This window comes from Pinus tabuliformis, chromosome X (genome assembly GCF_031772625.1).
Source record: "Pinus tabuliformis cultivar Carrire ecotype Pingquan chromosome X, CPIR1, whole genome shotgun sequence".
NCBI classification, from domain to species: Eukaryota; Viridiplantae; Streptophyta; class Pinopsida; order Pinales; family Pinaceae; genus Pinus; species Pinus tabuliformis.
This window is the reverse complement of record NC_142308.1, coordinates 982004957-982031112: the sequence shown is the minus strand read 5'-3', so window position 1 is coordinate 982031112 and position 26156 is coordinate 982004957. Positions and strand designations below refer to the sequence as shown.

The 26156-nt window shown below is 38.9% G+C and overlaps 1 protein-coding gene across 1 annotated transcript in view; it reads left to right on the top strand.

Annotated features, from left to right (window-relative positions):
• Positions 1 to 16115, top strand: part of LOC149143008 (AMP deaminase-like) — a 134565-nt gene extending 118450 nt beyond the window's left edge. Inside the window, exons 13-19 of the mRNA XM_089451990.1 lie at positions 14343 to 14495; positions 14610 to 14663; positions 14748 to 14858; positions 15000 to 15173; positions 15251 to 15331; positions 15442 to 15540; positions 15622 to 16115. Coding sequence (XP_089308116.1) covers positions 14343 to 14495; positions 14610 to 14663; positions 14748 to 14858; positions 15000 to 15173; positions 15251 to 15331; positions 15442 to 15540; positions 15622 to 15690 — 741 coding nt within the window. The 3' untranslated portion in view covers positions 15691 to 16115. The remainder of the gene's footprint in view (positions 1 to 14342; positions 14496 to 14609; positions 14664 to 14747; positions 14859 to 14999; positions 15174 to 15250; positions 15332 to 15441; positions 15541 to 15621) is intronic.
• The last annotated feature ends 10041 nt before the right edge of the window (positions 16116 to 26156 follow it).

Genomic DNA, 26156 nt, shown 5'->3' with positions numbered 1-26156 from the left:
ATGGACCAACGATAGTTGATGCAGTCAGATGCCAGAATGAGTTGTAGAGACTAATTACAGTCAGATGCTGGGGAGTGCAGTGCAATTGGCACAAATTCAGTAGCAGCGCAGAGTCTTCAGTGGACAGTGCAGAGGCTAGTAGCACTCAGAGACTTGGGTGACAGATGCATCATATTGATCACAGTTGATTCAGTATTTTGGATGCTTTTTAGTTGTAGATGTTTCAGTTGCAGCAACAACCGATGAGTGGGAGTTGCAGTGTAGATGCAGTGTTGGCAGCAATTCAACAGAGTCAACAACAACATAGATGTATCATATGTTAGAGTTGCGCAGTGGTTGGTGGGTAGTATGGCTAGACATCAACAACGTGATAGGAGATGATGTAGAGACAGGGTGTAGCTACAGGGTCTACGGTAGCACTAGAACACATTCCTCGCTAAGAGGGAGTGTTAATGTTTGTAGCATGGGATGTGTTCTAGCCCCAAAATTTTGTGGAGAGGCTAGAATACATGAGATCTCAAAAACCCAGAATCGTTTATGGAAATTCTGCCTAGAAATGACTTAATTAGATTATTAACCAGTGTTTAAATATTTCGTAAGTCTAAACTTTAGGGAATATGGTTAATTAATCAATATTAATTAAGTCAAGGCGTGAATCATCTAGAAACTCACATGATCGATCTAGAGATTATCCTAGCCATCGATTATGTTTTAATCTTGGCTGTTGGTGCTCCAATAGAGGATTATAAGAGGAGGTCGATGTGGTGATGGAGAAGACACTTCAGCAGTTCGATTTCTGAGCATATCGATTTCTAGAGTAGCAACAGTCAGTTGCCGGAGAGAGAGCTAGAGATCAAAGAAGTGAGAGAGGGGTAGAGACAGTGAAGTTGAAGGAATATTTCCAGATCCGGTGAGTGCATTGTAGGGAAAGGCCGAGATTTCTCTGGGAAGTTGCGCAAAGGCAACGTAGAAGGTTCAGTGAGCAATTCGATTTTGCTGGGGTGAAGCTGGTTTTCAGTTCCAGAGGCTGGAAAGTATTTCCAGAGTGTCGAAGGGTTAGTTTCCCAGTCAATAGAAGGTAGGACGACTTGATCTTCAGTTGTTTCGGGCTAAGTGTGTAGCAAACTGCACAGAGGTGACGTTGTAGCTGTGCAAAGCAAGGAGGACGACTTGATTTTCAGTAAGCAGTCAAGAGCCGAGATTGCTTGGAGTGAGGGTAAATTCCCTCAAGATATTTTTGCCAGTATTTTCTCTGCAGGATTTCCAGTATTCGGCATCTAGATTGTACTCAGATTATTTCACTGCTGCTTAATAATAAAACCCTCAGTTGCTTCACTGGTTTTCCCAAGTTGGGTTTTTTGGGGGACTTTTGTCCAAGAATAATTGTGTTATTTTTGTGTGTTTGCTAGCATTTCTTCTAGCGTTTATTCTTCTGCAGTTTTATTTGTGTAGATTGTAGCGTGATTTATTTAGCATTTGCCGTAGCAAACAACAATTAAATTGTTAAATAAAAGTAACAATTAGGAGAATAATTTCCAGTTGCTTCAATAGGATTCTAGTTTGGAATTTTCACAGGGATGAGATGGGACGAGATGTAGGCACGTACATTCGAGATGAGACAAGATGCATGCACGTACATCTGAGATGAGACTTATGATGCAGATGGAAATTCCTCTTTAATTGAGAGGGAGTGTTGAAATTTGGGCAACTTTAGGATGAATTTCCCCAAAGGGAAGCCCAACTACCCCAAAGAAGCCCATCATATCCCAAAAGTGAATCCAAAATTAATAAAAGAAATATTATTATTAATGGGTGTGGCTTTCTTATTTGATGTGACATATTTATTTGGGCAAGCAATGGTAAATATATTTAAAGCGAAATTAAATTTGAATGTAAAGAATTTCCCTCCTAAACTCTAAAGTCAGCTCCACTATTCATGGGTCTCTTTCACCCATCAAATGCTTAAATAATAAGAACATTATGGATGATTTTGATATATGCTCATTCATTAGCTTGATCTGAAATTTTGGTGCAAAGTGAGGGTTCTGTCCCAACGCATTATCACAGTGATTTATCTTTGGATCTTCCTTGGCTCATCTATGATATTTTCTGTGGTTCATCTATGATATTTTCTGCGGCTCATCTATGACACTTATGCGACAACTCTATGGCTGACATATCTCTACAACTCATATTTCCTTTGTGGTGCTTAACTTGTATTTGTTTCTTTTTGGCTCGCATTACAATTTCCTGCAGTTTAGATTGCTCCTTGTGGCTCGAGTTGAATTCTTTATGGCTCACTATTCTTTTGGCTTTGCTATTTTCACGATGGCTGCGTTTTGTGGTTCGCATTCATAACCCTGGTGGCCAACATGCTCATCTCTGTGATCGCATATCTGTGGAGCGCTATTTTTGATTGTCTTTATCTATGGCTTGTAATTCTTTCTCTGAGAAAGTGACTGATCGTAGAGAGGTTTGCATTACCTTTGTGGTTCGCTGTCTACTTTATGAGACTTGCATATGATCTATAGAGGCTCGAATCTCAATGACATCATATCAAGTATTGGCTCTATGGCATCGCTTTATACAAAGGCTCGTTGATATTGCATTAATACTGGTGCCTAGCATCTTCTCTGGTTCAAATAAACAGTGTCTCACACTCTTCAGTTCTATGTTTTGCTCCTCTCTATGAATCTCATGACAACGACCTTTGGTATGACATAAATCCTTAGATATGGCAGTTGTATTTGTTACTTATGGCTGCTATACTAATATAAGACAGAGTAACTTTGACATAGCAATAACCTAGTATAGCAATGAAATCTGATATGGCATTAACCTAGTACGACTATGACAATGATTACAATATTCTTGGTGGTAGTGTGTTGTTTAGGTAGTAACCTATATTAGTGACATGAATGCAGTGACCTTAACATGACTGTAACCTTGTATAGCAATATCCTTGACATTACAGTGACTTTGTGACCTTGGTGCAAGAATAATAATCTATGGACAGTGACTTGAAAGTGATGTGTAACAGTGATCTTGATATAAACGGTGACTTGCTCTTGTTTGGCAATGACCTTGTTATATTGCAAAGACCTCTATATGACAATAACCTTTATATGGCATACATGACCGTGGTCTTGATATGATAGTGTCCTTGATATAACAGTATGGCTGTGAAAGTGGCCTTGATGACAATGATAACATGATGGATGACAAATGTGACAATGTCTCTTTGACAGGTGTGATATTGTATATGTTAGTGATATGATAACAACTCTCTCTGACTTTTTTTCTAGGTTGTGCAAAACGGGGAAACGTGTGCGAGTTTCCGAAATGGGAATCGATACGAAACGCGACCTCCCCAAATTTTGGAAACCGGGAAACACGAATATATATATATATATATATATATATATATATATATATATATATATCTATATATATATACATTTAAGAAATATGTGCAATCATAAAGCATATATGATACATTCTAATTTATTACATTATGATAAAATTGTCAATTGTCAATGCATAAACTATAAGTCTGTAAATTTACATCACATTTACTCATGAATGATCACATAATGAAAATAGAAATATCCAAAATCAACCACGAGAAATTTCTAATTTCTTGTCTCGTGCTTGATTGAGAGTCTCCTCCTACATAGTCGAACGACCTTAGTGCTCTTGATTAAATACAAGTTGCATACCCAAGTACCCTACATGCTCTTCATTATTGGGAGTCTCCCCTGCATAGAAGGCTTGGTTCTCTTGATTAAATACAAGTTCCATACCCTAGTACATGATAAAATCCAATGGAAACATTGCAATCCACCCAATCTTGAAATCCTGAAAAACAGGAAGTCTGCTGGATTTTGAGTGAGATCTAAAATTCTACTTTCTCCATATGAAATCCAATGAGGGCGAAACCACTCTCAAACATTACTTTAAGAATTTAACATTACCATGAACTGCATATCAACACCAGGGCAAAAGTCCACTTTTATAACTTTAGACAGGCATCTAGAAGCAACTAGAAGTCACTAGGATAACCTAAAAATAAATTAGAAAACAAATTAAAAAAAAAATTAAAAAAAACACTAGTAAAAAGCTGAAACGTGAGTCGTACGGGCCTGAAATGCGTTTCAGGCTGTACTGGCCACGTTTCAGTTTCATGAAACGTGGCAGTACGGCCTGAAACGCGTTTTAGGGCCGTACCACACGTGTTTCAGCGTTTCGTACTTGTTTCCGTACGGAAACGCCCCCTTGCCCTACGTTTCCTGCAACATAGCTTTTTTTGTTCAATTCACAAATGAAGTTGTGAACTAACTTGGGTTGGCCCTAGGAGGCCTGATGTGATTGTTATTGCTCATTCTCATTGTACTTTGTATCTCAACTTAACAATTGATGAATATCTAATAGAAGAAGAATCTTGTTTGGTTTTCCCCCTTGTGGGGTTTTTTAGTAGTTTCTGGGAATGTTTTAAGATCACAGTTTTTCACAACATTCTACAAGAGTTTCTTTGAAATATGGGAGGCTTTGGGCTTTCCTTTGAATATGTTGAAACAGGGAAACTGATCAAATCTTTGGAACAACTGTTTATAGCCTAAAACTATACTGGAGATTGACTGAAGCAGCTTTTATTTACTCCTGTAAATGCAGAGCAAAGACAGTTTCAAAGGCTAGCTGGCTAACTTCAGGCTCCATCTGTAGCTTTAGAAAATAAACAGCAGTTACAAAAAGTCATTCAGATGTCCCCAGTGGAGTCTCCAATGATGTTAACACTCAGGTTGTTCCCTGCCTTCTGAAGGGAATACGGCCGAGGTAACCACTAACCAATCTTTTAGCTGCAGGTTCTAGCCTACCTGCAACCAGAGGGGGCTCTCTCTTCGTAATTTAGCTTTGTTTTGAAATATTTTAGGCTAGTTATGATGTGCAGGGTTTTGTTTTAAGTTTGTTGGATGGTGATTTCAGGCAGAGCTGGGATGCAAAGTCCAAAAGATTATATACTATTGGGCAATGGAGTCAATGATGGTGTACTGCTGAAAGTGTTTCTTGGGTAAATGGTAATGCTACAGAGCAAGATAGGCAGTTCTGGAACAATTTTCAAATCTGAAATTGATGGAGTGAAGTCAGGGAATGAAAGGCAACCAAGAATCTTTCATTATGTTGGCAGATGGAAAGTGCATGAATATTATCCAGGGGCAATTAAGAATTCCTAAATAGTATTCAAAATGAAGGAATTAGTGCAAACATGAGCAATTAAGAATTCATATTTATAACTAATTCTGAAGAAAACACATTTAATAGCAGAGATTGAACACAGGGTGCATTTAAACAAATCCTGGGCTATTCTTTCTTCTCTGTTACCAAGATTATGGAACATATATGAAATTTTCAAACACAGAAAACATAAAACACAGTTTAGAGTAACTTATTGTTCCAAACCATTGTTTGAGGGTTGTAGATGATAGACCTCTCATACTAGCACCTTCTGAGGATGACCTATTTCAAACAGGTGCAGACCCTCTCACTTGCAGAAGTAAGAGGGAGTTGGATTCCGGATGTGGAATGGTGAATTGCAAGCTCGTGACTACCTCAATGGAGCTTAACTTTCAGAAGTTATGTGGTAGTGATGCTAGACTAGATTTGGGAAATTCCTCTGAGTTTCATAAACTCACTCGCATTGATGTTCTTAGTGAACTTCCGTCCGGACATATGTTTTGCAGTTAGCATGGTGAGCTCATATTTGGTTGAGCCTCACTGGATTGGTGCCAAAAATCTTCTGAGATATCTTCGGAGCACAATCGCTCATGGATTTAGATACACTGCTGGAAATGTGAAGTTGCATGATTATTCGAACGCTAACTGCACAGGCAGTGTGGAGGATCGCAAGAGCACTTCTGAGTGCTGGTTCTCTTTGGATTTTGCTTCGATATCGTGGATAAGTAGGAAGCGAAAGTCGGTTGCCATAAGCACCACTAAGACCGAATACATAGCTATGAGTATGATCTCATATGAAGCTACTTGGTTGTGGAAGCTCTTCAGTGAACTTTTTGTACATATGATGAATACCACCGTGATCCTCTGTGACAAATAGGGGGGGATTTGATTGTTGAGGAATCCCGTATTCAATGATTGTTCCAGCAGATAGACATCAGATACTACCTTATCTGGGAAATGGTAAGTCGATGAGAGAGGAGGCTCCATCGCATTGAGATTGATGTACAGGTCACAGACATTTTGTCAAAGCCTTGGGGAAAGGTCAAATTCTTGACTTTTCGAGAACAACTTGGTGTCGTTCAGAGACCCTCTTATGAGGGTCATGTATGATGCACGCATTGAGCTCTGGGAGCTCCATGGGGGCGTAGGGTACTTCTTGGAGCGACATACGACCACAGGGCGACTCACCCTCCCCTGGTGGTGCGCTATGTACAGGGTGACAGGTTCAACCTTCCCCTGTGATACCCTGTAGCGACTGTGGAACATGATGATTAGTTCTCTTGTGGGTCGGGATGATTAGTTCTCCCGTGGCAATAGTGAAATAGGATGATTAGTTCTCCTGTCGAGGCATCCTACCCATGCAGTCCGGGACTCATGGGAAGTACCTCTCATCTGATCAATGAACAGGGAAATGGGGTTAGGGACCATAGTAGTATTATCAATGGACGCATCGTTGTATCTACCATACTCCCTATGCTAGGATGACCTCCATTAATCTGGGATCAATGAGACTGATCTGGGATTAGTATGAGTGGTTTGAGAGACTCTCTGTGATATTGATCTGGGATCAATAAAATTGACTTCGGGTCAGTAAGAGTGATATGACACAGTCTCTTCAGATGAAACTGACTTCGGGTCAGTAGAGAATGGTATGAGACATTCTCGATCAATTCTTCTTCTTCATGGTTCAACAGAGCAGAACAAAGAAGAGCAAAGCAGTGCAAGGCACTGATGGCAGAGATAGTACAATCGGACGTATGGATTAGCGGATGGAGTTCTCCCTAGTTGAGAGGGAGTGTTAAATTTGGAAACTAGGGCCAAACTCCATGTGGGGTCATCTTATTTATGGCAGTTGATATTTTTCTTGGATCCCTCTCATCGAGAGGTGTAGGATTGATCTAAAGATCATCCAATTCCGATAAGTATTCGTGGAGATATGAATTTATTTGTGTTATAAGAAAATTCGTCAAGGTTGGCCAGCAACCAAATAAACCCCACAAGTGCTCAACGTTTTAGTATAAAAGGAGATGACTTGAGAGTCATTTCTTACACACACTTCTCCTAAGATCTCTCTCCACTCGTCTGGGTTTTGTGGTTAGAGAGATCAAGAGGGAGAAGCCCTAGACGCAGTAAAGAAAGGGTTCTATACGCAACAAATCAAGGTGCCCTAGACGCAGTTGAAGAGAGGAACATCTAGCCGCAGTTGAAGGGAATCTAGTCATGCCCTAGCCGCAGCAAAAGAAGGTTTAATGTAGTCATATATTTGCAGTTAAAGAAAGGTTCCTATACATTGTATAGAGGAGGCCTATCCGAGATCCTAAGAAGACCTAACCGCTATCATATCAAGCCCTAGGCTCTACGCTGCCCTATGGAGATACACTTTCCTAAGGGTGGTATGGATATACCCTAGCTGCAACAACCTAGAAGAGAACAAGAGGAGTTCTGGAGTCTGGACAACGTGGACGAAAGGGATCCGAAGTCTGCTACAGGAGACCGAGTGGCTGAGGCAAGTGCGGATTGTCTTAGGGCTGGAACAATGATGTAAACAAGGTCCGAGTTTGTTGTAAAGAGGGCCGAGAAGGATGACTGTTAGGCTGAGTTCCTAAGGGTCAAATACGTTGCTGTTTGGAAGTTGTTTGGGCACATTTTCGGAGGTCTATTGGTACAACAATTGGTTGTGCTAGGCCGCAGGCCATAACACACAGCTAGAGGTTGCGTGAGGGCTGTCAAGGGTGGACAATACCCTAAGCAAGCAGCGTGGGTGAGGAGGAGACCTTTGAGGGTATGCCACAGCCCTTAAAGGGCTAGTTTGTTGACTGTGGGATGAAACTAGGGTTGCAGTAAGTGCCCTAACTAGGAGTGCAACAAACTGCAGTGCAAACAAATGACAGCAGTGTTTTGTGGAGGGATGTTGGGTCAAAGGAGTTGACCAGTTTGGATCAGTTTTCCTTGCAGCCTGTTGGAGCAAATTGAGCACATTGGTACAATAGCATGCAAGGGACAGCAAACTAACGTTGTGACAGTTGTATGGTACTTAGCAGCAAGTACACCAAGCATGCAAAGGTATAACATGTCTAAATGGGACAACTATGCAGCATGGTAAAGCATGGACAACTGCAAGCATGGTGATGCATGGAGCAGCAATGAAGCTTGATGGAGCAAGCAGTCGGGACAACAGTATGGCAACCATGGAATGGCAATATCACTAACAGTGGGACAACAATGGCAGCATGAGGTCCAGTAATGTGATGATGAGTGCAGCATGGTGCAGCACAGTGAGGTGCAACATGATGACAAGATGCAGCACAATGATAGGTGAAGGAGTCACCTTGGAGAATCAGTTGAAGCAACATGTCTTCAACTGATCTCATGTAGAGATGATCTATTCTCTTATCTAGATAAGTCAAAGTGTTGACTTCTGTTGTAAATGTACTATCTCTCTCTCTCTCTTTGTGCTGAACTATTGAAGATCATATAAGAAGAATTGATGAAGGGTTTCTCCACATTGGGGTTTGTCCCTGGCTAGCGCCACATCTTGTGTCCTCTTGTCTTGGCTTGTCTTCTGCGATTTATATTTATGTTCTATCTGCAGTTTACTTTAATGCTGATGTGATTGCTAATCTGGAGAAGATATTGAGCTAACTGTGAAAATTGAAATAAATTGCTCTAGCATTAGAACATACCTAAACTTAACACCAACCGCTCATCGTCCCAATGAATTCTACCCTAGAATTTCTGCATACTGGATTTCCCTTGAGTCATGGGTTTGTCTCCAGTTTCGCCCGTCACTATGCACTCATAGCCAAAGTTTCCATGATCTTCTGGATAGTTTCCCATAGCTGGGCCAAGATCATGCTCTAATACCACTGTAATGTTCCAAACTAGGGAAAATAGTGCTATGCAAAGCAGACAATAAAAATAACACCATAAATTTAATTCAGACCATCAAACCACAAAATTGGCAACCTAACTACGTTGTCTACTCGTTTTATTAAATGGGAAGAGGTGTACAACAAGGTGCTGGAATGTGTGCACCTTGGCTTGCTCTAGGCAAGCTACTAAAAGGCCAAAATGAACAATGGAACACCCTCCTCAAATCTGTTGGTAATCCGGCCCAAGAGATGTGCTGTTACTGCCTAGAAAGGTGCTACTGTCTGAAATGATCTGTTGTTAGAGCCTTCCTTGTTGTTCAAAAAATTATGGGAAAATAATCCCAGCCTCTACGCAAGAAACCCAGAATAACCCAGAAAGGAACTGGCCAAATGTTGATCTCAGAATTTTGGCCCAAATTCCCCTTACTCTTCTCGTTGCTGGCTGAATTGGGACTTGTTGGCCTTGTCGCCTACACCTACCTACAAGTTAGTAAGAAAAGCCTTCAACCCCACAAGGTGGTTGGTGGCAGGGAACTAAGAGAAGGGGCTGTCAAACCAATCTCGACTCTCTCTGTTTGAGCTATCTCCTAGGTTAACCAAGGGGGGTGGTCCTTAATGAAAAGTTAAGTTAAAAAGATGTGAGTTTTTAGGAGAATTGTTAGAGTTAAATAGATTATTTCTTTAAGATTTATAAGCAAAACTGATATGAGCAATAACCATAAATACATAAGATAAGCATGAAATATATAAACAACCAGTGCCTTCAAAGTATTGCTCTTTAAGAAATGAAATTGTATTTGCTTAGAATGAAGTGAAATGCTTTCGAATGGAAAGCCAAAATAATCTTGAAAAGTGAAACAAAAAATTGTTAGCACAAGATATTATAAATGCTTTCAAGATGAACAAGTCTACAAATCAAAGCATGGAAACTATCTTTCTCAAAATGATACAAAAATAACTCAAATGTTAGACCAAGATGAAAACATGCAATTAAGTTCGCAATCCAAAATAATAGTACTTGAAAGTGAAATCAACCATTTATGACAATAATCAAACCACAAGATGAGTCAATTTCCAAGTACAAGAAAAATTGAACTTGTTGCAAAATTAAAAGGAATTACAATGTTTGCATCAAAAGTGCCTCTTGAAATAAGATTTGCATGTGAGACTTTAAACCATCAAGATAGCAAGAAATTTAAAAACTTTGCAAACATAACAAATATGATGGAATGAGTTCTTGGTTTATTTTATTAATTAGTGCTAATACAAAGTTACAATAGAACTCTAGTTCTCAGACCTCATCCTCGCCCAAATGTTTGGATCTCACAATGAGGAGTCATTAGAGGTAGAGGGTCCCTAAAAATCTATTCAACCAACTTAAGTTGGAGGTATGTTTTAATGAGGCTTGGGTCCTTCCTATACTAAAATGCCTAAATGAAGTCCAAATTGTGTTAATTCCCCAAATTAAATTAATGCTTCAAAGAGAAATAGTTTGCAAAACTTGAGAGCGTATGCATGTGGGAATTTAAATACAAGATTAATAAAAATTTGCATGTGGAGTGAAATGTATTGATTTTAAGCATGCACATTATGAAATTAAAAGCTAGAAAGCTAAGAAAAAAAACTAAAAGCAAGATTAGGCCACCCACAATAATCCCTCCTCTAAATGAGGAAGGGGGATGCTATGGGAAAAATCCCAACGTCCCTCCAACAATTTTTTATTATCTTTTATTAACGCTTAAACTAGGTAAAAATGCCTTTAAGAGGGCAATCCACAATACAAGAGAGATCTTCACAAATATGAGACTCTAACAAAGCTAGACTCTCTCCCCAAAAAATATAACAATGAACTTGAAGATGGAAAAAACTCTCCAAAAGAGATTTACAAGGCTCAAAAGGCCCACGACCTCGATGAATTTGCAACTCTCTCCCAAGTTCTTATGGCCTCCCTAGAAATCAGTCTTTGGATAGCGTGAGGGGGTCTTGCATACACACGAGTGAGTAGTTTTCCAAAGCTTCTCCTCAAGCTCCTTGCTGCGCAATGCTCAAGCCTGTGGGCTGCAAAACACAAAAAAAGACCAATTGTCAATGTGAAATTAGGAAAAAGAAACCAAAACTAAACTTAGAATTTAATTTACAAAGTACTAGCTCAAGTAATGGGAGTGAACCCCCATACTTGCCTAGCTTTAGAAATGACTCTTGAATAGGAGATATAACTTTGAAAGAACTAAGAAAACTCTCTTTTGCTCTTCATTGGATGGAAAATTTGGAGTGAAAAAATCTCTGAGTCTTGGATCGCTGTGACTCTAGGAGTGAGTTGATCTAATTGAGATTTCTCCCACTTCTAGATGGATTCCTACACACAATACAAAAGATCTTTCTTATACACTTGAACACGTATTAGTTTGCAGAAGATTAGAGCAATATAATGAATAAGATAAACCAAACATTCCTCTAAAATGAATTGACAAGCTTATCCCTAGAATACTACTCTAAATCAATGATATGTGCAAGATAGCTTGCACACATCAATCCAAGCAAAATGGCAAGCTTAAACTAATATTAATTCATCGTGCGAAAGAAATTAAACACAATAGCAGGAGTATGAAAGGACATCACTTCATAACGCCAAGAGAACATCAACTAGATAGCCCCAAAGTCTTGATTATGTCAAAAAAGTATGCAAGTACAAAATGACAGAGTTTCCTCAAGCCCAATAGCTTATTACATGATACAATATGAGAGCCCATGTCTCTATTATATAGAGTTGGGAGCAAATCCCAATGAAGAATGACAATGACAAATGGCATTGGAACCAATCCCAATGTAGAAGTGATTAAACAAGTGGCATGAGGTGACAATCCCAAAGAGAAATTCGAATTTGTTGAATGGAGCTCCAATGCCAAGTGTAAAAATCGAATTTTTGCAAGTGGACATCATTTTCTTCTTCCCTTATGTACCAAATTCGAATTTTATGATGAAATGACAAGTGTATATGGGTGGTAACTCATGTGGGGACAATTTCCCACAAAAAGCTCCACCAAATATTCTCCCAAATCCTCCCAAATGTGCATTAACTTCACAAATTCGAATTTCCAACCAAGCAGTTTTTTCATTTAATGCCAGAAATTCGATTTTATTTGAGCACATGTCCTTTCCATGATTTTAGGAGTCCACATCACCTTGAGACTTTACTTTAACTCCCCCATAATTTTCCACCTCATTTCCATAACATTTAGCATGTGAGAATATTTATTTTTCTCCATTTATTTAATTTCTAGCTTAATTAATTGCCATATTTCCCACTAAACTTAGGAAAAGTGGGTTTTGAGGGGTTCAAAACACATTTTTAACCCATCAAAGTGTGTCCTAGTAGAAAGCTGAGGGGGAGAGGTGCAAATCTCATTGCTCATACCCCATACAACTTCTCTAGACATCATTTATTACATTACAAGTATAATTTTATTAGCAATTTCCAAAGTGCAGAAAATCTAAAAAATTAAAAGATAACTACCTAGACCTAACCAAATTCCACGAATTTTTTTTTGTGATCTAGTATGGTAATATACATCGACTCTAGACACTAAGATGTGTTAAGGGCTCAACTTTCAAACTGTCACCCTAGCTTTGCGGTAAAACGTGAGTGAAAAAAACCCAGAAAATTATTTGCCTCTGAAAAAGAAGGGTTAATTAATCAGATAAAAAATACACTCCAAGGTGTACTCTTTTGTTGATCGAGTCCCAACATCCTAGGCTTGTTACAAACTCAAAAATTCATCATTATTAGTATCACTTATTACAATTCCCTGCAGGGTGTGGAATCTGGGTACAAGAAAGATGATGAGAAGATAGAAGTAGAGTTAAAAAACTCTGTTGACTGATGATATTTGATGGTACAAGTGTTCTCTGGATCATCCTTGGGCATGGAGTCTTCATATAATCATCAGGTGCGACTCCAGTGGTCAACAAGACACCTGTTTGACCTCTCAAATCTGCCCAGAAAATTCTATAAAATTAGGTGTGTGATTCTTGCTCAAAACCCAGAAAACCCAGAAAGGGTTTCCCTTGGTTCTAATCTTCAAAAATTGACCCTTCACCGCTGGACCCTCTTCCAATTTCGAATTCTGTTGATGTGACTAATCCCGTCAATCTCTGTTCTCCCAACTCTAGTAATCCTCAAATGGGTCTCCAAATGATCTCCCAACACCCCAGCTTCAAACTCCCCCAGATGGTGCTGCCCCAAAGAGTCTCACTCCAATGACTGCGCAGTCATGGAGGAGATTACGCAGTCCTGTGTGTGATGAAATGAGAGTTGCGTGTAGGATGACCCTCTTGTTTGTGGCTGCCCTCTATACTCCTAAAAATGATGAAATGATGCTCCTGTCTCCCCATCTTCTCGGAGTGCCTCACGTTGTGACTGCGCAATCCCTACGTTGCTGTAACTCCCCCAGCTGCTGGTACTCGATTTACAGCTGCTGTAACTCATCTCTTTGTTGCTGCTACGAACTGAGATGAAGAACTCCCTCCTAGGGCTGGTACTCAAAGTCCACCGAAGCAAGGGTTGAGATCTCTGCTCGGAGACACTTGAGTGCTAAACAACACAGTAGCCCCGCTAAGCAGCTCAAGCAACTAAGATTGAGTTCAATATGTCAAAAGATAAGATACTGAAATGAGGAGAGTTGCCTTATTTATATAGATCTCGTGAAGCACTTTTCCCTCCATTTTCCCTCCTTCTTGGGTCCCTCACTTAACCATCGATTTCCCCTTCATTCAAATTGAACTAGAGAATGCGTATTCTCCTAGTGTGGGTGGCCCCCACTTACAAATTAACTACATCGAAATAACTTCTACTAAGTCTAGCCTCCTAATAAAATTGAATGGGCCCCATCACCTTCAAAATCGGCCCCAAAATGTAGAAATTAATCTTGTTCTAAAATAATTTAGGAAGGTACATTACATGTGGTCCCTGTACACTTGGTACAAAACTAAATATTATGAGACTTGTCAATGGGGTTGTGGTTCAGCAGTGAAGTCAGATTCAACTCCCCTGGTTTCACGATTGAGTGGTTAGGGGAGCAATGCTCAAATCCTCTTTGAATTTAATAGAGCAGTACTCATTTCTTGCCACCCCAAAACCCATTTTGTAATTATTTAATTTACAACTCATGTTCATTCTAAAGTTAGATACGTACTATGAGTGTGATTATTTATTTTTATTTTATTTGTTTGGCATTGCAGGTGGTTGGCTTTGATATGGTGGATGATGAAAGTAAACCTGAAAGGCGTCCCACAAAGCACATGCCAACCCCAGCTCAGTGGACAAATGATTTCAATCCTGCTTTTTCATATTATGCTTACTATTGCTATGCAAATTTGTACACACTCAACAAGGTGCAGTTTATCTACCAGTTATCTTCGAGTACCAATTCTAGTAGTCTTTATATATTTATCGTAATTTGAAGTGGAGATGTGTCTTAACTGACATGCACTGTGTGCAATATGCAGCTTCGTGAATCTAAAGGAATGACAACAATTAAATTTCGTCCTCACTGTGGCGAGGTGATTTCATGTTTCAAACATAACTCTATACTTTCATGTACACATGTTAATGACTTTGGGCTGACTCTTGTTTTGATTTTACAGGCTGGTGATATTGATCACTTGGCAGCTGCGTTCCTGTTGACTCACAATATTGCACATGGAAATAATCTTAGGAAGTCTCCTGCTTTGCAATATTTATTTTATCTTTCCCAGGTTTCATTTCAACGATTTCTTATCTTTTCTTTTATTCCAGAATGTAGTGGGATTTGATTTAATATATTGTGTGTTTTCTCAGGTAGGAGTGTATATGGTTGTGACACTGAGATTGAATATGGTTGATGTTTCTTTGTTCAGATTGGCTTGGCCATGTCCCCTTTGAGCAACAATTCATTATTTCTGGATTATCACCGAAATCCTTTTCCCATGTTTTTTGCACGTGGCCTCAATGTTTCCCTTTCAACAGACGATCCATTACAAATTCATTTGACAAAAGAACCTCTTGTGGAGGAATACAGTGTTGCTGCTCAGGTATTTCTAGTTTCAATACATCATGTCTAGGTTGACTCTTATAAGTCTAGCTCTTCACGTGTAATTTTCCTTGACAGGTTTGGAAGCTCAGTGCTTGTGATCTTTGTGAAATTGCTCGTAATTCTGTCTACCAGTCTGGTTTCTCTCATGCGTGTAAGGTATGCAAATGGAAGGATATTCTTTCTGGTTCACGGTTGTTAGCTCTAGTAGTTGCTGCTGCGTATAGTAAGTTTGGAAAGACCGTCATGACTCTTTCTTTCTTTGGCAGTTTCATTGGGTTGGAAGAAAGTATTACATCAGAGGTCCTGAAGGGAATGATTTACTTAAGACAAATGTACCTCATATGCGAGTTGAATTTCGCCATGAGGTACAGACTGAACATGTCTTGGAAGATGTTTTTATGTGCTGCTTATCTTTTATTCACGTAAAGAAACATTGCATTTTGCAGGTCTGGAAAGAAGAGAGGCAATATTTATACCTTGGACAGGCCAAAATCCCTAGAGAAATTGATTTATAGAAACAAGCGTGGTTCTTTCATGTTACAATTAGAGAAAATATATCTCGTTGTTATATAGTTGACTGGAAGATATAAATAAATTAGAAGTATTTGTTGAGAAGACTATATATTGATGTTGCAATACTATAATGGAATGCTAGAATTCAAATGCAAAGCTTCTTGGACTTGTTGCTGGTGTACACAAAGTATATGCAGATATGTTAACCCCATGGTCAATTAATGTGGTGGTTGCGTTGCTTCAAAAATAAAAAAGTGGTGAAAATTTCACCTTTTCATTGTCTTTTAATTAACTGGAGTAGTTTATATACTGCTACTCTGTGTAGGCCCTTTGTAACTTGATATTAATTCCGTTTTGTTTCCCACATTTGCAGTTTGGGTGAACAAAGAGCATTTGAAATTGGCGGTCCTAAAACGTTTTTGCAATATTTGAAGTTTTATCTTTTTCCTTCATTTGCATTGAGAATTTTGATGATAAACTTCTCCAAATTGTGTATTCAAAAATTTGATGGCACAAATTTGAATTGAATTGGGCCTATTCGTCATGCAACTTTGCCTGAATAATTCATAAAGCAAGCTAATTCGCACTGTTAGATGAGCCCACGTAGTATCAGGTAGCACACTCACTATATGTGACAGAATTAGCTTAGTTTTCCTAAGATGTCACTTTTAATGAATAGAGTTTAACTAAGAATATGTTTCTTATCAAATTTCAAATGGGCCATAAGATTTGAAAGAATGTTTAATTGAAGGCTTAAGTATAAACTTAGTAACCGACCTTTCTTCTACATCCATATGGCTCCTCAACTCATCCTATTCTCTGATCACTATCACTAGCCTTTTTGTAAGAGAGTCCCTATCGTATGTGATACTCTCGCATCTGCTAGCTAGGCCTTGTGCTCGATCACACACATCATAAACCTCTTGATGTAGTACCGTTACCTCCTCTTGAGTCAGATCTACCATTTGGAAATATTATTGCAAAAGGAAACAATTTTTCTTTGGAAACACATTATATATGACATACCTCGAAAACGTAATATATGTGACATACTATTAGGTGGCATTAAATTACAGCGTAAATATTATTGATGTTGTTTGTGCATCACTAAGATATTAACATCGATTGTTACATGGTATTTTTTGTGATCAACTCTGCACACAAGATTAGATGTATCGATGGTGTAATTATGTCATTCCATTAAGTTTTTTCTTGTTGTGGAATAGGATATGCTCATTTGGCTATCTTGGTTAATAGGCATGTGGCGTAGCGCAGAGTAACTTTCTCACAAGTATGTGCCCTTTATTGATTGAATGCTTGGTTGGGAACCCATCGGATGTGGGTTTATCATGCATAAGGGATTGATCGAAAAGAAGTGTTAGACTTCAAAAGATGATGCAACATTCTTGTTGGATTTCCATGCCTTGTGAATAAAACTCTTCTTTTTATATATGACATCGGGATTAACAAGAATGTAATTTTATTATATTGTCGTATTAAGTATGCAAATGGAGCATTTTCATGTTTTTTGTAACCCAAGTATCACCTTCACTTTCATGAAGAGTCAATGGTTGGAATAACTTGAGCTTCATTGGGTGGAGTATTAGGTGGATTTCCAAGAATAGTGGCAGATCCAACTTGAAAGCATTGTCTCCATTCTATTTGAAACTTCAAAACAATCCTTGCCAAATTGGCCTTTTCCCTTGAGTCGCTTTCTACAAATGTAGTGATACTTCATATTTAGGTCAACTATGTGCTCGAAAGAATTGTTTCCATTCTATTTGATACGTCAAAACAATCCTTACCAAATTGGCCTTTTCACTTGAGTCGCTTTCTACAAATGTAGCCATACTTTATATTTAGGTCAACTATGTGCTTTTGGCATGTTGCTCGTATTTGTTTTGCAACATATTTTTCTCTCATGAATGATTATATTGACTTGGTTGACAGGAGTTGTCATTTTTTCTTGTCAAATCATTGACAATGTACCCTGTGTTGCAACATATCAACATGCTAAGGTTGGAAACCTAGATTGTTTTGAACGGTGCTTGTTTTGGTGGCACTATGGATTATTACATTTAATGTAGTGCTATGCATCCTGCATCTTTAATTGTTAATGATGTTACTATGCATCTCGCGTTATTCCATCAATATGGAAACACTAGGGCCCTTGAACCAGGGATCATGGCCTTTCATAAACCCTGATACAAACTAGTATACATAGTATACAATAAAATACATACCCTGTCCTTTCACTGATCTAGGACTTGAGATTTGATCCTTTAGATCCTCAATTTGCCCAATAAATTCAAATGCATACCTGAGCTTGTCCTTCAACTCACGATCCTTGGATTGTTTGCAATCCTTTGTAACCAATCCCCCTACAATCACGCTACAAATTCTTGATCTACTAGATCTGCTTCTTCAAATCACAAATTTGACTTTCTTCTTGCAGATCTGGCCTTCCAACACTTAGATTTGACTTTCTTCTTGCAGATTTGACCTTCTAAAACTAAGATCTCACTGACTTCTTTCAAATTTGACCTTCCAGCACTCAAATTTGACTTTCTTCTTGCTACTGCAACTCCTCTAAGGGTAATTTGCAACTATGTCCTCTAGTCTCCCTCTCTCCACAAGTGAAAGTTCTTCTCCACTAGTGTGTCCAGGCCTCTCTTTTGGCCTCTTATTTATACTTTTGTGTGAGTGATCTTGGGGGTTTTCCTTGTCCATCAAGAAACCCTCATTTAACAACTCAAACAAAAATTAGATTAAACAATTAAACCACTTGGGTAACCTGCCCAACCAACTCCCTTTTGGTGGGTTTTCACCACTTGAAAATACCTTCCGAGCTATCCAATTTCCAATAAGGAGCACCTTGGGTGTGTGGCCTTGTGATACTATTGTATGAGAGTGTTTTGGGGACAAAGCTCCAAAGGTGCTCCCTACCTTTGTTGAGATTGCTCACTCTTGAATTTGCTTTTGCTTGCCTCTAACCACTCTAATCCACCTATCATGCTCCCTTATAGCCCCCACCACTCTTCGACTCAAACCATTGTATGCTAGCTTTTATTCTGCTCCCTCAGAGCCCTTGCCCTTCTTTGACTCACATTCACCCACTTCACTTAACAATGTTGCAAGTTGAGGGGATAATGGTTTTATTTTTATGGTGTGGGTCTGTTACTGCTCAAACTAGCAGGGGTCCTAAAAGGGGATCCTTGAAGGGTTACCACTAGGTCAAGGGCAACCATGGAGCAATAGCCCATTGTCACCTCGACTAAATCTCCCTACTCTTTATGACCTTTCACCGATGGGAGGAGACATGTTATAATAAGTATCACACAATTGAATGGATAATTGATAGGATGAGAGGTGATCCTAAAAGCCTATTCACAAGAGAGGCTCAAATATATGGCTTGCTTGCCTTGAAAGCAAGACGAAAGGCTCTTTAGGAAGGGCTTAGGGGAATTCTAAGAGCTAGGGTTTGATTATATGACTTGTCAAGAAGATTCTTAGCTCCTAAAATCCTTGTGGAAACTTGATTTCCAAATGGTCTTTGTGAAATTGGCTTCAATAAGTTGGGGACCACATGGGGACATGCGGCCTTGGGTTAGGTCAAGGGATAGGGTTTAGCAACCAATGGTATACTTGACCTAATCGGGGGGAAGAAGGGGATCAAGGAAGGAATTTTCAATGAAAGATAATGATCTCAGTGGGTTTTCTAGCCTAAGAAAACTAGGGGCAAGAATCGGTCTTCAAGCTAGGGCTTGCGATATCTCAAGATCCCATTGCTGGAATCTCATGAAATTTGGAGGGTTTCTTGAGGACACACCAACGTAGTTGTGGACCAAAAATCGAAGTGTTTGGATCGCTATATTGTGAGATAATTGATGCCCTAGGTGACCTATGTATGCTAGACCCAAAAAAAGAGGGGAAGGTGAAAAAATAAGCTTTGAGGTGATCACCTATGGAGTACCAGTGCCTAATCCTTTTGGGGAGATTGGATTCAAGTAGAGTTATGACTATCAACTTTGGATTTTCTATGTCATGGAGACCTCAAAGACAACGTCACTTATCATTAGGGCAACAACAAAAACAACTTCAAGAGCTTTATACTTCATTTTGCAAAATAGATGGCTTATCAAGATGAATTTCAATGATGAAGCATCTCTAGGAACATTCACTCATAATACATGGCCCATACATGAAGCATCACTATCTAGAAACAAAATTTCCACAACTTTGCATAAATGGATGCAGTAAATTAGCCCTAGTATAGCGAAATCCAAACAACAATGTATGTGACAAAATAGAAAGAAAGAATAGCATTAAATTGCAATTACATGTATTAAGAGTATATCCAACCATCAACACTTTGCTAATCAAGAAGCTCCAAGACAAAAGAAAATGATGCAAACATCAAAATTCATTCCATGCACCAAAAATTCGTCCTCTAAGAAGGATAACAAAGTTCTCTAAAGAGATACAAGTCCAATCCAAGTGATGATGCTAAAATGAATTCACATCACTTGTATTTATACACTTCTAATGAGTTTGATTTAGCTAATTAGGCCTACATTAGTCCCTAGAATAAAATAATGTGCAAAATAACTAACTTTTGGTGATAATCCCACCAAACTAGCTCATAAACAAAATAACAAGCCTCTCAAAACGTCGAATGATCAATAATACATGACGCTGGGCCTTCTAAGAAGCCTGATGAAGTCCATAAGTGCCATAATGATGAATAAGACTCCAAGAAGTAGTGGACAAGGGGTTGGCCCCTTGATCTCCAAATAATAAACCTGTGGTGTTCCCAACGAGTGTGGGGGCACACAAGTAACCTCATGGGTCTCCAAATAGATCGAAGATGCCTGTAGACTATCTGCAAGGGCTTAGATGATGGTGTAAGTGATGCGACGTCAACATATAGGTCTTGGGTCATTTGTCAAGTGCATGGTACAATTGTGGGGTCAGCTGGGCATGGTGAACCAGGTGCATCTTCTTCATCCCATGACTCTCTACACACAGCCTACATGTTTCAGTGTAGCCCCCTAGAGGGTTAGAACCCCGTATAGGGAGACCAAACCCAAAATGGAGACCATTTGCAATCCTGGATAAGATCCAATGCGTCCCTTAGCCTTCCAATACAACCAATTATTTAAAGGAATCGAGTTAAAGAGCTTACAAACCATAGACAACAGGTATGCGCTGGGTGCTTCATAATGGCATGCCCTTCTATGGTGGGCTTTGACTTGCGCTAATGTCTCCAAGCCCCAAAGGGGGTTAACCAAGTCTTCTATTAGGTGGTTTCTACCTTTAGAGGGGATAGTATGTACAAGGTACATCCTTCAAATGGTGGTGGCATGTGATAAAGAGATGAATGGAATAGGGAATGAGAGGGGCAATCCTGGGCCACATGTCGGTGTACAAGGGCAGCTAATAAAGGGAAGCCCACACTTGGGTATATAATGTATAAGATGGAGCAATCGTGGTGCACGAGAAACCCTGACCTTGATTTTTCCACCTTTCTTTATATGCCTTTTGCCTTTTATGATTTTTCTTTGATTAACTGCTCAGGGCTCAAAGAATAAGAGCATGATGTGTAAGGTATAACAGTGGATACCCCTTTTAAGGTAGGGCGATTCATTTTCCACCAGGTTTTGAGACAATCATGGGTTCCATAACGATAAAGGAGGCTCATCTAGGGCCTATAGGAACCAGGTTGATGGGTATGGGTATGGGGTAGAGCTCATGCATTTCGCTTTTGCTCACGTGCTAAATGTGTTTGTCCCAACCATCTTTTGCATCTTGTGGTACATTTTCTTGTTGAATGTGGCCAATTATGCTTTTACTTTTCTTTTTAGTTGCATCAACCTCCGGGGCATCGTTTCAAGCCTGATCTAAGGTGTGGGCAAGGGGAAGGGGAGGCCAACCCTATGTGGACCTAGTGGGGAAATGCAGACCCAGGGGGGAAGAATAATGAATGAGGCTATAATGAATGGAATGGGAGTAATGTATGTGGATGATGGAGTGAGACCACACAACCAAAATCAAGGTTTCCCATGTAGTACTACCCTAAAACCCAAAGGTCAGTAAAAGAGATCCCACAAGACTAAGATCCAAGGGTAACATCCAAAATAGGTTTAGGGGACAAAAACATAGACCTAGCGCACTCTTTCTGTCGAAGCCCCCATTAATCCATGCCCAAAGGTGTCCATGATAAGCAAACTACAATACTCAATTACCAAATGACAAGCCATACCTTTAGGTTCGAGAGACCCACCGTCAAACATACGATCATGACAGATGGGTGAGAGACCACATGCCTGGCTCAGGTGGCGGAGAAATGGCACAACAACCTAGTTGGTGGCTGCAAGGGGCTACTCGCTTCTGACTGAGGACCATCTTGGAGAAAAATTTCTCCTAGGGATATCACCCACAAAATGGTGGGTAACAGGGTCTATGGGTGGTTATAAGGTTTAGGGTAAACAAAAGAGGAAAGTAAAACACTTCTTCAATATTTGCCATCATTCATTCATATTGTGTGTTTGAGTTTGGACTCTCTACAGTGGGTAGTTTGGTCTTCTTATTGGTTTGTTAGGAGAGAAAACATATGAGAGCTTGGAGGAAAGGTCAAAGGTTGCCATATCCATCTTCTACTATTGCTAATCGTTAAGAGAGTTAAAGGTGTAAGCCTAAAGTCCATTCTTCATAGTTTTTTGTATTTTTTTGCGATGTTTGTTTTCTTCTCCTACTCTTCACATTTCTTCTTCTCCCTCTTTTTATTGCAAGTGAAAATGTTTTTCTTCATATGGTGTATGCTTCCATTTCTCATTCTAATGGTGTTTATGGGGAATAGGCATGAGGGGGAAGAAGAGGAAAATGTTCACAAGGACCAATCTTGTGCACATAAGGAAGGTTTGGAAGGGGATGAAGGGAAGGAAGATGATGGCAAGAATGAAGGTTGAACCAACAGTTGAAAGGGGGATTGTTGCCTTTTTTTGGTTACTCCAAAAGCATCTTCACTTTGTGTTATTCCCTTGGTAATGCTTTATGGACACCAAGGCTTAGTTTGGGTGGATGCTAAACATTGCTTCAAGTGCTAGCATAACATCCTTATCTAGGAGGTCATTATTCTAATTAGTGTGATGAATAACCCATTGAAAAATAGAAGAATCCTACCTAGAAGGAGGAGCATTAAGCACTTGGAGGGCACTTATCTACAAGATCTTGGGACAATGTGATGTGCATCTAGAAGGTTGGACAATTCACTTGATGATGTTTGTGTTGAGAAGCATAATTCATGGATGTTGATTGTGGACATGCACACATGTTGAGTTTTGGAGTTAGATAATCACATTTGATATGCATGGATGAGCATTAGGGACATGAGAGGACATGTTGTACATAATTAGAGGATGAGCACCTTGCAGGATAAAACTTTGATATCATTATGGAAGAGATGTGTTGGACTAACAATCTGTTGGAGAGCACATACATCTTGGAGAAGGGGCATTGAGCCTTAGGAGACTTATTTTTGGAGGGTGTTTCATCTTGGGGTTGTGATAAACCCTAGTGTGGCACTTGTGCAACCTTGTATTTGTAGAGTCCTCCATGATGGGCTCCTTTGTTGATTACTTGTATGGACCTATGTCCTTTTGTGTTAGCCTTCACCACTTATTGTTTACATAAAAGGAGGAGAGAACTTTGTCATATCATTATTATCATTATACTTTATTTTTTATTTGTATTGCCTTGGAGAATGCGAAACGTTAGGGTTCATAAGGAAGCCTTAAACAAGAAGAGAGAGAGAGAGAGAGAGATCTTGGTTGTCAACCTTGGAGAGATTTCTCTTATGTGATTTTAGGGGTTGTGCTCTACAAGTAAACCATATAGAAGAACATGATGATGAAGGTGATGATGAAATGTCTCTTAAGTCTTGTTGTAGCACTAGGGCTTGTACCCTAATTGAAGACATGGAGAGTGAAGCTAATGATTTTCATGATTTAGTGTTCTTATGGAATAAATGGATACTTCGAGAAAGTCATGGATATCTCTTAACTTGGTGAGGTGTTTTCCTTGGAAGAGAATTAACGTTTATGTTCTTGATATCCATGGAGGTCATGGTACTTGTGTTTATGCAAGAGTAGAAGGCCCAAGGTTTGAGGACTCAAACCCTAAGATGGACATGCAAACTTGGAGTTTAGCATTAGAGTTGGCTTGCCATGCACTTGTGCAATGGAACATGGTTAGGGTTTGTTAACCCTAATGAAGGTGAACACTAGAGTGGAGGGTTTTTGTGATACACACTTGGTGTATGTGATAGGGAGGACTAGTTGGTGTTGATGCTAACATGTTGAATATCTTTGGTGAAGTGATCAATGTTGGTTGAGAATGATCTCTAGTTGGGAGTTGGTGGCTATAGTTTTCCATGCTAGGGTTTGGAAAGTTTAACTTGTTTAAGCTTTATGATACAACTAATGTATGTACTACATTATATATAATGTAGTACATAAAATAACTTTATCATAAAGCTTAAACAAGTTATATATATGCAATTTCAACAATCCAAATATGGTGTAGAGTAGATTTGATTTTTTTTATTTATGTTCTCTTTTTTCATTGAGAACATTTCATCTTTGGTTGTGAATGTTGATTTGACATAACATTGAGTTGAATTAATTAAGTGATTTAATGCATATTTGGATGGAAATTGATTACATTTACTATTCTAATAATCAATTATAATAAAGTAGTTCTACGTCCATAATTTACTTGAAAAGTATGCTCTAAGGGATGTATCTTATTGATATTGAAGTACACTTACTTGGTATTTGTTTTCTTGGATTTTCTAGTGAATCAGGATGGAGAAAAAGTGAAATTTTAATTTTTGTAATTTAATATTTTCATATTCAACCTTAGAGTTGAAAGTTAAAAGGAAATATGTCTAGGAACCCTTGAGCTAATGAAGTGAAATTCCTAAATTTTCATTAATCCTTGATTCTCAAAATTTCTCCATGGTATCAACATTGATCGGATTGAGATTGTTCTTTTGTTGATTTGAAAGTTAGATATCTTTGTGGTTGTTGGCTGGTGAAACCCTAACATGTTTGAGATGAGAACTTGCACCCATGGAGGGTTTAATTTTTAGACTACTAATGACTAGACATTTGCAAAGTTTGAGGTCTTCTTCTAATGAGTTGTCATCTTTATCTACTGATGAGGTGGTGTCATTATTTACTAATGAGTTGTCAGTGAGATCTAGACCTGGAGATGGCCAAATACGCTTATTGTATATTGATAAGAGGAGGTGAATACATGAGTTGAGAATGGTTTAAAGCATTTTCTACCAAGTTTTGTTCTTGTTAACATGGTATAAAAGTGCTTTTGATCTTAAGGGCATGGTAGCACTTTTAGTATTAAGGGCGTGCTTGTTCCTGTTGAAATTCCAATGCAAGGGGAATTTCTTAACATGATAATTACTTGTGAAGTTATTTAATGTTCTTCAATTTTTCCTTTATTATTCATCAAGTAATTTCTATTCAAAACAAGAAAATAGAGATCATAGTGCACAAAAGACAAGAGAGAATAAATTAGGCTCCAAGCTAGGGAAAAAACCACAAAGGGAAAACCCATCAATCCTTGCCTTATAGCTTCTTCCCAATAAGAGAAATCCAAGTCAAAACAAACCAGTGATCCAAGTGCCAAGTCAACCCTCCATAAAGAAACAGTTCACATGAATTCTTCTACTGATATATCCACTGGATGCCACGATTATGTTCACTATAGACTCCACAAAACTGTCCATAAAAATCATGAATTTCGTCCTTTATTTCGGCCTACCAACCACAAAGATAATGCCACAGAATCTTCATATGAACCATGCCTCAGAATTGTAGAGGTATGTGCTTAATAACTTTGGATATGGGTCTCTCATAGTTTTGGATATACACGCCTGAGAATTTTGGATATACATGCCTGAGAATTTTGGATATACATGTCTCAGGATTCGGATATGTGTGCCTTAGAACTCATATAGGTGTGCCTTAAAACTCGGACAAGTGTGCCTCAGAACTCATACTTCTTTACCTCAAATGATCACCAAATGGTTGTGAAATGATGTAGGATAGGTGCCAATATATACTCGCTTTCACATGCAACAGTGTCACGTCCTTTGGGCAGGCCGACATGAACTCTAGGAGATCCGACTTGGCAACATGGAGGAACTAAATGACGTTTACAAAATTCAAACTTTTCTTCTTTTTATACAGTCACGAAGAACATCCCCTTTGAATTTTTCTTTTGACCAAAAAATAATGCATGAAGAACATGATTGATAATAAAAATAAAATAATATTTTTTCTTTTATTTTTACAAGAAATACATATTGATACAAATACAATAATTATGAAGACCAAACCTAGTTACAATTTCAACACTCCCTCTTAACTAGGGAGGTATTCATAAT